Here is a 13614-nt window from a genome sequence, read left to right as displayed (position 1 = left end):
GGTGAGCCTGTTGATGCAAATATAACTATAAGCTCTCCCCTGATGTCACCGGGGGTTGTGCCATGGCCCCCCGCCACACAGGCATCAGACAGGATCCACGACTGCCGGATTCCTTTAACGGAATACCCAAATCATATTGGTTGTCCTCCTTTGCACATGTTCCAGCTTGTCAATGTCCTTCTTAAACTGTGGGGCTCAGAACTGGACATAGTACTCCAGGTGGGATCCGACCAAGGTAGAAAAGAGTGATAATATGACTTCCCTTGATCAAATCAGTATACTTTTTTTCTGATGCTGCTGCTGCATCACAGTGTTGACTTATGTGATAACAAGCTTGTGATCTACTAAGACCCCTGGATTCTTTTCACATGTGCTGCTGTCAAGCCAGGTGTATCCCATCCTATTTTAACCTACCTCACAAGGTTGTTGTGGAGCTTGTAAACCACCTTGAGCTCCAGGGACAAAAAATTGGGATAGAAATGCAACAAATAAACAAATGATATCTAATATCTGTCCACCAATGTTTCCCCCTGTTGAAATTCATTTTATTAGTTTTGGCCCAGTTCTCCAAACTGTTAAGATAATCTTGAATCCTGATTCTGTCTTCTGAGGGGTTATCCCTCCCACTTTGGTGTCATATGCCAATTTGATGACCATCTCCTCTATTATTTTATCAAAGGTAAAGGTACCCCTGACCGTTAGGTCCAGTCGCGGACGACTCTGGGGTTGCACACTCATCTCACTCTATAGGCTGAGGGAGCCAGCATTTGTCCGCAGACAGCTTCCAGGTCACGTGGCCAGCACGACTAGGCCGCTTCTGGCAAACCAGAGCAGCACATGGAAACACCGTTTACCTTCCTGCCAGAGCAGTACCTATTTATCTACTTGCACTTTGATGTGCTTTTGAACTGCTAGGTGGGCAGGAGCTGGGACCGAACAACGGGAGCTCACCCCGTTGCGGGGATTCAAACCGCTGACCTTCTGATCAGCAAGCCCTAGGCTCTGTGGTTTAGACCACAGCGCCCCCCGCGCCCCCTATTCTTTTATCAAAGTAATTGATAAATATGTTGAGCAACACCAGGCCCAGAGCAGAACCCAGTGGTCCCCTTTTTGAGAATGATCAGGAATGATTGGTGAGCACTCTGGGTTCAGTCAGTCAACTGGCTGTGAATCCACCTAATAATAACATCATCTAGTCAATATTTTATCAGCTTCTCCTCAAGAAGATCATGGGAGACATTGTCGAAAGCCTTCCTGAAACAGAAATACACTACATCTACAGCGTTCACCTGATCCACCAAGCTTGTAGCTCTATCAAAAGAAAGAAATGAGATTCATTTTGCATGACTTCTTTTTGAGAAACCCAAGCTAGCTCTTAGTAAAACCAGCATCCTTTTCTAAGTGCTTACAGACCCACTGTTTAATTATCTGTTCTAGGATATCTCCTGGTATTGACGTCAAGATGACTGGTCAGTAGTTGCCTGGGTCCTCTTCATTTCCCTTTGGGGGGGGGGGAAAGGTTCCCTTCTCCGGCCATTCTAAGACTTTATTTTCCATACACAGGGTCAGGGTGAGGTTATCCAGAGGACTACAGCACTAAGGCAAAGATTTGCATCGTAAATGCTGTCATCATCATGATAAAGATTCATTTTTAGATCAGCATAAGCTGATAATTGTAAGCTCAGTGTTCTTACCAAGAAATGAACTGGGGAAACCACCACAGATCTCGGATGGATAATGAAGACCTTCTGTGGTGACGTGTCGAAGGTGTGGGATCTAATGAAAAGGTGGTGAGATATTTTGGCAAATGCAAGATGACTTCTAGACGGTGAAGTTGCCTTCCTCTAACCACTGAAGATTTCAAAGGGAATGGAGCCCTAATTGTTCTAAAGGTTCAACCTCTTCCCCTCAAAATAGAACAAAAGAGAAGCTTCAGTGTCTCCTTCAAGAAGCATGAAGCTATATATTGTGACGATCTGCCTTTTTTGCTTCTACTTTGAGCCTCTTCATGGTAAGTGATCTCCACAGTCTCCCGGCAGCCATTTACTGATCAATTTATTAGTGGAAGGTTGTGTAGGGAAGAGGTAGCAGAGGAACCCTGGTCAGAAAGCCTTGGTGAATAAAAGGCACCTTAACTTTCATGGTGAACGTTTCATCAGTCTTTTAAATGTCTCTGTGGGAAGTGGGGGGGGTATTGTTTTGTCGTTTTGGTTTAATTATTTTCTTGCGTTTTATTTTGTATGTTATTCTGTGAACTGCCTTGAGATCTTTTGATGAAGGGCGGTATATAAATTTAAATTAAAAATAAATAAAAACAACAGTTTTTTACATGGAAATACGTTAGTTTTGAACGGAACCACTGCTTAAATTCAAAGGATGGGTGGATTTCTGCCATCATCAGTTGGTGCTTCCTGTGGTTTTTGAGGCAAAAAAGTAATGTATTTCCCCCCCTTTTTCATATACAAAGAAAGCGAACCTTTATCTGTTTATGTGACGCATATTGATAAACCTATCCTTCAACAATGCTTTAAAAACCAACTCTAGTTTTAAAAAAGCAGCGGTAGTCAAATATTTCATTATCTAATTAGTGATTCTGGAAATCTGGCTGTCTAGAGGTCAAGTTGAGCAGATTTTTTTGTCTTACTAAATAAGTCCTTTTTTTGAAGATGTAGCTAGACACCTTCCAGACAAATACAGCTTTTTTGGGTTTCCAATTGTGGCATAGCTCCCCATCCCTTATGACCTTTCCAATATGTCGGTTCTTTTGTTAAGTAAGTGTGATGTGTGCACATGGTTAGTGTGGTTCTCTCTGATTTTTGCAATAAGTTCTCCTGTGAAAAGTTGCTTTTCAGTAGGTATCCCTTGCTTGTTCAATACATTTCAAATTAATAAAAACACAGTGACTCCTTCCCACTTACTTCAGAACATATCTGTTGTTGCTTACCTTTCGTGCTTGGAAGCTAGATATTTGAAAGACCTCCTCCTCCTACTTTAGGAGCCTGTCCCAATGTTATATTCCTCAGAGTTGCCTCTCAGGTCCACTGCCTCTGAGGTGGGGCATGTGAGACAGCAGAAAGGGTCTTCTCAGGTCACCATGAAATGTCTCCTCACGGGAGACCCACCTGGTAGCAAACTTGGTGCCTTTCAGGTCAGGCTTTCCAACATGTCATTTGAGCTGGTTTTAAATCACCTCACTCTTCTTCTCTCTTTGCTGTCTTAAATCCCACTATCAAATTTTATGTCTTCTTATTGATATTGTGAGCTCTTCTGGGAGCTGGCTTCAACTGAAGGGTGGCATGATTGCATTTTAAACAAAGAAATAAACAAATACATGAGGAGTTCATGTGCCCGACTCAGCAACTGAATTTTGGGACATCAGACAGGGCTCTTTCCCACTTCCCAACCCACCACACTCTCTTAAATATCAATATTTTATTAATCTTTTAAAGAGACAAAAACAACAAGAGAACAGAAATAGAGTTGCCATATTTTGAAGAGCAAAACTTCTCACATCTGCCAACTTTTACTTTTAACTATGGATCACTATGACGACTCTACCCATGAAAAAGAGGACATGTCCTGGAAAAAGAGGACAAATGGCAACCCTACAAGCTGTCTATAAATCTACCCTTATATAGAGCAAGGCACCTGAGAACAGCAGGTGGAGGACAAAGGGCTTGTGTGAATAGTACATCCTCTTGAATTCTGTTTCCCTCTTGGCTGCCAAATAGCTCAGTAGGTTGAGCATGAGACTCACAATCTCGGTGTTGTGAGTTTGAGACCCACGTTGGACAATGAGATTCCTGCTACTTATTAATACTACTTATTAACACACAATGTTTGCAGAATGAGAAATGTTTTCCATGGGTGAAAAAAAATACCGTTTTGTTTTTAGGTGGTGACTCCTGTTCATCATTTGCATCCAGCAGAGCTTCGCTGAAAGGTACATACTTTTTGGGGGGGATGCTTGGATGGAATCAATCTAGCATGCCAAACTTTATTTCTGTTTTTACTGTTGCGGATCTAGAGAAATGATACAAAAATTTAGAGGAAAGAAATGATGTCTACAATCCTGTATCATGCTGGGCTGTTTAAATCTCATGCAAAGTAAATGGGATTAAAGCAGCCTGTGTATGGGATTGGGGCAAAGGATTACGATCCAGTATGCATGTAAAGTGGTACCGCAGCTTACATATGCTTCAGGTTAAATATGCTTCAGGTTACAGACTCCGCTAACCCAGAAATAGTGCTTGAGGTTAAGAACTTTGCTTCAGGATAAGAACAGAAATCATGCTCTGGCGGTGCGGCGGCAGCAGGAGGCCCCATTAGCTAAAGGGTTGTTTCAGGTTAAGAACAATTTCAGGTTAAGAACGGACCTCCGGAACAAATTAAGTACTTAACCTGAGGTACCACTGTATACTTAAGCACCACTGAAATCAACAAAGATTAAGCATGCCGGATTCTGAGCTGGATTGCACTTAACATGATTTAAGAAGATTCATAACCATGGACAAGGATCTGACCAAGCCAGTTTTAAACTTTGAGATATCATCCAGAAGATCTGTTCAGAATAAACTGTTTTGGCTGGTATTTCATCACATTTATAAACTGCAAGTTTGCAGCCTTCAGACTGGGTCATCAAATGACCGCGCTCAGTCCCTGGCCATCCTTAGGCCGGACCATCCATAGGCTGGATTGAGAAGGCGATTGGGCCGCATCTGGCCCATGGGCCTTAGGTTGCCTACCCCTGGCCAAGATGGTTGCCTCCAGATTTTGTGGACTACAACTCTCATCATCCCTGGTCATCCTAGTTGGGGCTTATGGGAGTTGTAGTCCATCTTATTGGGTATCCTGGCTGTAGGTGGGCATAGATGTTCCTGTTGCTTATGGTAGCACATGATGCTCATGTTATAAGACCAGAGAAAACATCAGGGATTGGGTGTCTAGAAAGAGCATAACTCCCTTCTTTATTCTTCCTCTTTTCCTCAAATGTTCTTCTTAAAAAAATAAATAAAATAAAATAGAAGAAGAGATGAAGGAAACAGCTGCTTGTACTTCCAATGGGATTTTTCTTCTATATCCTTGTTGTGAACAATTTCATTCTCTCTCCAATTCCAGGGAATCTTACTGCCTCCAATGATGAATTTCCGAGAGAAAACTTCACATTTGACTGCCCTTTGCCACACAGTGCTGACATCTTCCATATAAAACTGTTCAGAGGGCAGCACAAAGAAAAAGTCTGTGATCTCTACGTAGAAAAAGGGAACCCACGTATTAAAGGGAGTGAGATTTGTAATCCAGTGCATTCGGGTGATAAAGTATCATTTGTTCTCAGAGATTTGAAAAGCAAACATAGTGATACTTACATCAGCTGCCTAGAAATCTATGCTCCTGTCCCTCATTGCTGCGAAACAATTGAAAAACATCTATATATCCAAGGTCAGTAGACTGCTTTATCATTGTTGTCTAGGTGTAAAAATGAGAGCCCTGCTGGTCATTCATCTGTGATAACAGATACACCTTATGTTGTTGTTTAGTCGTGTCCAACTCTTCATGACCCCATGGACCAGAGAACGCCAGGCACTTCTGTCTTCCAAAGCCTCCCGCAGTTTGGCCAAACTCATGCTGGTAGCTTCGAGAACACTGTCCAACCATCTCGTCCTCTGTCGTCCCCTTCTCCTTGTGCCCTCCATCTTTCCCAACATCAGGGTCTTTTCCAGGGAGTCATCTCTTCTCATGAGGTGGCCAAAGTATTGGAGCCTCAGCTTCAGGACCTGTCCCTCCAGGGAGCACTCAGGGCTGATTTCCTTAAGAATGGATCGGTTTGATCTTCTTGCAGTCCATGGGACTCTTAAGAGTCTCCTCCAGCACCAGAATTCAAAGGCATCAATTCTTTGGCGATCAGCCTTCTTTATGGTCCAGCTCTCACTTCCATACATCACTACTAGGAAAACCATAGCTTTAACTATACAGACCTTTGTTGGCAAGGTGATGTCTCTGCTTTTTAAGATGCCTAAAGTCTAGAAAGTTAAATCACCCTTCCAGTATAGAAGGCTTTCTATACTGCATTTTTTAAAAAAGTGATATATGAGGTGGAGAATTTTGCTTATTAATGTGTTGTTTTTTGGGGGCAGTGTGGCATTATGATGGTAAACCTACAATTCGAATTTACCAGTCAGATCTACTGTGCTGTGAGGAAAACTGCCACATTTCCCCCAAGGTTCATGAGACTAGGATGGTGGCGAGTTCTACAACTTTCTCTGTGCCTCCCAGTGTGGTGTGCGAGCCAGTGTGGTGTAGTGGTTAAGAGCGGTAGTCACGTAATCTGGGGAACCGGGTTCGCTTCCCCGCTCCTCCACATGCAGCTGCTGGGTGACCTTGGGCCAGTCACACTTCTCTGAAGTCTCTCAGCCCCACTCACCTCACAGAGTGTTTGTTGTGGGGGAGGAAGGGAAAGGAGATTGTTAGCCGCTTTGAGACTCCTGAAGGGGAGTGAAATGCGGGATATCAAATCCAAACTCTTCTCTTCTTCTTCTTCCCCCTTCCCTCCATCTGTGACTGTGGCCTTACCCTCATGAGGGATAGGTGTGGCTGGTAGAGGTGCAGTGAAAATTTGATTCAGTTTGCATTTAAAGGCGAATTGATTGAATTCACACCTCCCAAAACCATGCTCCAACCAAATTCCAAGCCATCGCTTGAAATCTGCACTTCAGCGAATGTTTTGATGCAGTTCTTCTGTCAAACAATGTTTAGCAAGATGCATATATCAGGGGAAAGTTGGCATGAAAATGACTATATTAGTAATACAAAATTAGGGGAAACTGCTTGAAAAAAATGTGTACATTAGTCGAAACCGCCCGGGAGAAATTTAGTATGCATTTAGTAAGGCTGTTGGATTTTCATGAGGATTTTTAAAATAAAGAACTGAGTTTAAGATTGGAGACATCATAAAATGAAATGGCAGATCCTTCCATCCCTAGTCACTAGGGCTAAGGAAGACTGGCAAAGAAAGAAGGAAAGAAGGAAAGAAGGAAAGAAGGAAAGAAAGAAAGAAAGAAGGAAAGAAAGAAAGAAAGAAAATGTACAGACAATAGTGGTTGATCTTAGGCCCGAAGATCTAATAAAAACTATTTATTTATATTTTTTTTTCAGAAGATGCAGAAGATTCAAAAGTTTCAGAAGATTCAGAAGTTTCCTGCTTGTTCTCAGAATCTGCATCATGGATACTCATCGGGCTCACTGTTTTTTCCGTTGTTGCCTGCATCTTCTGTTTCACAGCCTGCTGCCTGAGAAATGTGGTAAGTGATCTGAACAGCCTTCTTCAAAGGCTCCTAACCTGTCCCTGCGAGATGGAGCGACATTTGGGCTTTCGTTAGCGAGATGCAGAGTCAGTAACACCCTAGCACACCTAGCACGTCGAATGGAAACTGCTTTGATGAACAAATTTGAGCCATTTATTTACGACCGGAATTCAGTCACCGGTGACAGCAGTTTACTTTCAATTTCTCTAAGACAGAGCTGCTTATCGATTTAAAGACCTGGAGCTCAATGAAAGGGAGAGGGGGGAAAACTTTGTGAACATCAGCAAAAACGACCCGTGGAAGCAATCCACCTTATTGCTTCCTTCCAAAGGAGAAACAAATAACCAGTGTGCCCTGGCCAGCTCTGAAGTCATTTGAGCGGTCTTGGTGAAAAGACAGTGAATTTAGTTTATTTCTTCTTCCACTCAACTTGGCAAAGTGCCTCCAAGTCCATTTTGGATTCTTCCTGTTTGAAAGTAGGCCTCAGGGCCTGGTTACATCTTGTTTTTCCTTCATAAGGTGACATAATAATAATAATAATAATAATAATAATAATAATAATAATAATAATAATTTATTTATATCCCGCCCTCCCCAGCCGAAGCTGGGCTCAGGGCGGCTAACAACAATAAAATAGTACAACATTCTAAAATCATTCATTATAAAATTAATTCAAATCGAATTGATGGCAACCATTGGGCTAGAGATTCTGTGAAGATTGCCAAAGGAGGGAGTCAGGCTGTGCCCTGACCAAAGGCCTGGTGGAACAGTTCTGTCTTGCAGGCCCTGCGGAAAGATGTCAAGTCCCGCAGGGCCCTAGTCTCTTGTGGCAGAGCATTCCACCAGATCGGAGCCACAGCCGAAAAAGCCCTGGCTCTGGTTGAGGCCAGCCTAACCTCTCTGTGGCCTGGGACCTTCAAGATGTTTTTATCTGAAGACCATAAGTTCCTCTGTGGGACATACCAGGAGAGGCAGTCCCGTAGGTACGAGGGTCCTAGGCCGTATAGGGCTTTAAAGGTTAAAACCAGCACCTTAAACCTGATCCTGTACTCCACTGGGAGCCAGTGCAGCTGGTATAGCACCAGGTGAATGTGATCTCGCAGCGAGGACCCTGTAAGGAGTCTCGCCGTGGCATTCTGCACCCACTAGAGTTTCTGGGTCAGTCTCAAGGGCAGCCCCACATAGAGACTAACATGTAGATGTTAGTGCAGGTGCCCCCCTTTTTTTGAGGGTGGGGATTGTGTACGTACACAAGGAAGTTTCCATTGAAACCAGCTTCCTGATTTGCGTACACAAGGCCAAAAAGACAGACGGATGGAATGGGACATTCACAAGTAACATTGTTCATCCATCCCAACACCAATCTGAATGTATGTATGAATTGGTCCTTGGAGATGAACCGTAGCTTTAGCAAACCGTAGAAAACCTAAGATGGGAAAGTTAAGTGTGTTGAAACCATAGCCATATCTATATGCAGGCCTGGCCCACTTTGAGCAGCGAATCAGGAGACGCCTGCCTGGTCTATATGGATATACAGTGGTACCTTGGTTCTCAAACTTAATACGTTCCAGAAGTCCGTTCCAAAACCAAAGCGTGCTTTCCCAAAGAAAGTAATGCAAAACAGATTAATCCGTTCCAGACTTTTAAAAACAACCCCTAAAACAGCAATTTAACATGGATTTTACTATCTAACGAGACCATTGAGCCATAAAATGAAAGCGATAACACTGGTCAACAACAAATTTGTTGTCTGCTTTTTTTCAGTTGGTTTAGGACAAATCTGATGCGCTGAATCCAAAAATCACATTGGTTTTGCTCAATCAGGTCAAGTTTTTGAGCTATGGACACATGTAATTTTTTTTTACTTTTTTGTTCACATGTACGCTTGTGTGGAGCATTTTAGAAGAAGTTGGTGGGGGTAAAATGCCATGTCGAATAATTGTTTTGATTGGAAATGATTATTTTAATGACAAGAAGTATTCAGGTCCAATAGTTCTGGGCGATTATGTCAAAAAGGGATCAGTTTGAAGTCATAAAACCTCGAAATCTTCCATAAATTGGTGTGGCAAAGCATAAAGTTGGGGGATCAAAACTAAGTTAATGGGGCAGCCGGCCCACGAAGTATCCTGATCTTCAATCGGCACGCCATCCTGTAGCTCATTGTGATGAAATTCCAGTGCCTATCTTTGGAGAACTTCCTGACATTAGTGACGAAGATGCCTCCAGTGTTGAAGGACATGAAGAAGAAGAAGTGGTTCTTGAAGATGATGCTCCACATCCATTTTCCCAAAAGGAGTTGAATGATCTAGTTCACGACTTCAGCTTGTCAAAGGACTCTGCCGAACTGTTGGCATCCAGATTGAAGGAAAAAAACCTCCTCTCTGACAGTGCTCGCATCAGCTTCTTCCGCAACAGGCATCAAGAGTACCTCCGTTTTTTCTGGCATTTGGCTTCCAGGAAACGTTCCAAAACCGGAACACTTCCGGGTTTTCAGCGTTTGAGAACCAAGGTAGCACTGTAGATGGAAACCAGCAATCTAAAATCTTTAATTTCTATTTCCAGGTTTGCCGCCATGTCACGAGCTCTCATGACTACAACAATGAATACATGTCCATGGCAGCTGTGAAGCCCATCTAATAACCCACCACTCAGAGGTAATACACAATACTATCAGTGGCGCATGGACCATGGACCAGTGGGAGTAGCCTAGTTCCCCCCTAGTTCCCGGGAGGACCTTTCTGTGTACCAGGCTCTATCTGTGTGCATGTGCCTCTCTCTCTCTCTCTCCCCCCCCCCCCCCGTAAAGGCTGCAAAAAACTGCACAACCCTGCAAAGCAATACACAGACATGAGCTGGAAGTGGTACCCTGGGTTACATACGCTTCAGGTTACAGACTCCGTTAACCCAGAAATAGTGCTTCAGGTTAAGAACTTTGCTTCAGGATAAGAACAGAAATCGTGCTCCAGCGGCACGGCGGCAGCAGGAGGCCCCATTAGCTAAAGTGGTGCTTCAGGTTAAGAACAGTTTCAGGTTAAGTACGGACCTCTGGAACGGATTAAGTACTTAACCCGAGGTACCACTGTATGCGAAAGGCTCTCGTGCCAAAGAGCTTGCCCCATTGCATAATCTGCAATAAAGGTAAAGGGACCCCTGACCATTAGGTCCAGTCGTGACCGACTCTGGGGTTGCGGCGCTCATCTCGCTTTACTGGCCATGGGAGCCAGCATTTGTCCACAGACAGCTTCCGGGTCATGTGCCCAGCATGACAAAGCCGCTTCTGGCGAACCAGAGGTACCACTATATATATATGTATACACACACACACACACACACACACATATATGATTTTCAGTTATATAAATTTCAATAGTTTTACAATAATCTTAACTTGACTTCTTCCCTCCTCTTTCTGCAATGCAGTTCTGCAGCTAAGTCACCTCTACAAAGATGCATTAGTGAAAATAACAAAAGAATGCACTGTGCTGCAGAAAACCGCTTTGCAAAAATGTGTACAATAGGCAAAATAGCATACACGGATGTGCATCTTAGCAGAGACTGGCACTAAAATGCCAGTGAATTTTCATGAGGACTTGTTTAGAAATGAAGAAATCACAAGCTGACATGGAAATGTGAAGGACTGAACTTAAGACTGTAAAAATGAGAAACTGAGAGAAACCCAAATGCTAGCTGCTACTTCTAACATTTTATTAAACAATGGTCTCATGAATTAATTGAGGAGAGGATGTTATTTTTGGTCAGTCAGGTGAAATAATAACTTTAGATCCTTATCATAGCTGTCAAGCATCCTTTATTTGGAGGGACAGTCCCTTATCCCAGTGCCATGTCCCGCTGCTATCCCTTATTGATGGATGTCCCTTAAATTTCCCGGGTTTCAAAGGAAGCAGCTCTCTCCCTTCCTCCCTGCCGGCCAGGAAGGAGAGAGGCTCCAACTGTGTTGCTTGGCTGCGCGGCCCGCCCTCCTCTAGCCTCCTCTCACCAGCCTCGGCCCCTGGGAGCCCTTCCCCGCCGGGACTGGTGGGAGCCTCGGGCCCTTCCACTGCCATCCTCCTCAAGGCCGCCGAACTGAGCGTCTCTGCCTGGGGCCTCCCCTCTGCCCGTCACCACCGCTCGTGTGCCGCCGAAGGACCCAGATGAGATGGGCAGCCTGGCATGGTCTATGAATTGCTGAGGAGCCTTGAGAGGAGAGCAAGGGCAACCATAGAGAAAGCAGTTCAGAGAGAGGAGGAAGAGGAGGAGGCGGAGGCGGAGGCGTGGGCAGGTGTTCCAAGGGCTACAAGGGAAGGACCGCAAGCGCTTCTCCCATAGATTTGTAGTGGTAGACTAGCATAGATGGTCTGATCTGCGGGTTTACTTTGGGCGCTATTTCCCCCCCTCCTCCTGCCCCACCTGATGCTATTGAGAGCTGCAGATGGAGCACAAGAGAAAAGATACAGAACTGCAGCAGCATCTTTGTAGCTTGGACTTTGTTTTGCACGAAAAGTGGCTGCTGCTTGTAGTTATTTAATTGCAGTGTTTCATCGGCTGGTGTCTTGAGCAGCAACCTCTGGAAACGAAGGGCTAAAAACCGGCGCTGCTCTCCAAAATGATCTGGTCCCTTTCAACTGGTTGACTAAAATCCCTTATTTTGGCTGCTGGTCCCTTATTTTCAAGGCTGCTGGTCCCTTATTTTCAAATCTGAAAGTTGACAGCTATGATCCTTATGTCACAGGGCCTTTTAATTTCTTCCAGGTGGTTCAGAGCTTCAGTTTAAGGCGTGGCTTCTGGAGCGTAGCAGAGAGAGGACACTGAACAAGAAACCTCTGTCCACCTTGCAGTGCTCAGTTTGGGCCTTGTGGTCACTTGCTGACATCCGCTCAAGAAGAAAACTTCTCATGCTGCAGCCTCATTTTCCTGTTGCATCTTGCCCAAACCATTCTTCATGTACGAAGCACCCAGAACATGCCCAAACTGCATTGATCAAATTTAATGGGTCTGTGTTTGCTTTTTGAAGGGATTTTCTTTCTTCAGCTATTCAGAAAGCAAGGCTTTCAGGGCTGGATTCAACTAACCAGAGGACTGTGTGTGCACTATATATTTAAAGCACATTTCTCTCTAAGAATCCTGGGAACTGTAGTTTAGCCCTCACAAATAATCCCTGTAACAAATGAGAGGGACGAACTCAACTAACCTGGCATGCTACCAGAAGCCAACGCAAGGGCTTTCGCTTGCACCACAGGTCTTCTACTTCTCCTCCCTGCTCTGGGCACCCCCAGCCCCTCCCTGAATTATGCTCCGGAGAATTGGGAGACCTCCCAGCATGGCACGGGGGGGGGGGGGAGAGGGGGATCATTCTGTCAGAAAAGCTTTCACTGATGAAACAGTTGGAAGAGTGTGACGTCAAATTCCTCCCCAAACTTTTGATGGCAGGTTTCCTGTTCTCCGTCTAGGGACGCGGGTGGTGCTGTGGGTTAAACCACAGAGCCTAGGACTTGCCGATCAGATGGTCAGCAGTTCGAATCCCCGCAACGGGGGGAGCTTCCGTTGCTCGGTCCCAGCTCCTGCCAACCTAGCAGTTCAAAAGCACACCAGTGCAAGTAGATAAATAGGTACTGCTGTGGAGGGAAGGTAAATGGTGTTTCCATGCACTGCTCTGGTTCACCAGAAGCGGCTTAGTCCTGCTGGCCACATAATAATAATAATAATAATAAATTTTATTTATATCCCGCCCTCCCCAGCCGAAGCCGGGCTCAGGGCGGCTAACAACAATTAAATAATCAAACAATCAAATAATCAAACATTCTAAAAACATTCCATTATAAAAATTAATTAAAGTCAAATTAATGGCAACCGTTGAGCAAGATTCTGTGCAGGTTGCCAGAGGAGGGAGTCAGGCTGGGACCTGACCAAAGGCCTGGTGGAACAACTCTGTCTTGCAGGCTCTGCGGAAAGATGTCAGGTCCCGCAGGGCCCTAGTCTCTTGTGACAGAGCGTTCCACCAGATTGGAGCCGCAGCCGAGAAAGCCCTGGCTCTAGTTGAGGCCAGTCTAACCTCTCTGAGGCCTGGGACCTTCAGGATGTTTTTATTTGACCCGGAAGCTGTATGCCGGTTCCCTCGGCCAGTAAAGCGAGATGAACGCTGCAACCCCAGAGTCGTCCACGACTGGACCTAACGGTCAGGGGTCCCTTTACCTTTACCTTCCTGTTCTCCACTTCCCCAAACCCTAAGAGCTGATATATACTCCAGTAAAATAACCAGCAGTATTATGCCATTATGCTGTGTGGTTGGACTATAGCCTCCTACGGAAGGATAAGA

The 13614-nt window shown here is 44.6% G+C and overlaps 1 protein-coding gene across 2 annotated transcripts; it reads left to right on the top strand.

Moving 5' to 3' along the window:
* The first annotated feature begins 1665 nt into the window (after nucleotides 1–1665).
* On the top strand, nucleotides 1666–12884 carry ICOS (inducible T cell costimulator). 2 transcript variants are annotated; one of them, XM_083402992.1, is made up of 6 exons: nucleotides 1666–2011; nucleotides 3896–3943; nucleotides 5119–5439; nucleotides 7156–7298; nucleotides 9864–9955; nucleotides 12051–12884. In XM_083402992.1, the coding sequence occupies exons 1-5, from the start codon at nucleotides 1954–1956 to the stop codon at nucleotides 9936–9938; spliced, it is 645 nt and encodes a 214-aa protein (XP_083259118.1). In that variant the 5' UTR covers nucleotides 1666–1953; the 3' UTR covers nucleotides 9939–9955; nucleotides 12051–12884. The 2 variants fall into 2 exon arrangements, with proteins under 2 accessions (XP_083259118.1, XP_083259117.1); XM_083402991.1 differs by having other exon boundaries at nucleotides 1678–2011; nucleotides 7153–7298.
* Nucleotides 12885–13614: the final 730 nt, after the last annotated feature.

This window comes from Podarcis tiliguerta (genome assembly GCF_965153285.1).
Source record: "Podarcis tiliguerta genome assembly, chromosome: 1".
Taxonomy (NCBI): Eukaryota; Metazoa; Chordata; class Lepidosauria; order Squamata; family Lacertidae; genus Podarcis; species Podarcis tiliguerta.
The sequence above is the reverse complement of the archived record's forward strand: the minus strand, read 5'-3'. Positions and strand labels throughout refer to the sequence as shown.

Coding starts and splice junctions, on each gene's coding strand:
- ICOS (XM_083402991.1), top strand. CDS start 1,954: ATGAAGCTATATATTGTGACGATCTGCCTTTTTTGCTTCTACTTTGAG. Junction 2,012..3,895: donor CTACTTTGAGCCTCTTCATG/GTAAGTGATCTC, acceptor TTTTGTTTTTAG/GTGGTGACTCCTGTTCATCA. Junction 7,299..9,863: donor CCTGCTGCCTGAGAAATGTG/GTAAGTGATCTG, acceptor TTCTATTTCCAG/GTTTGCCGCCATGTCACGAG.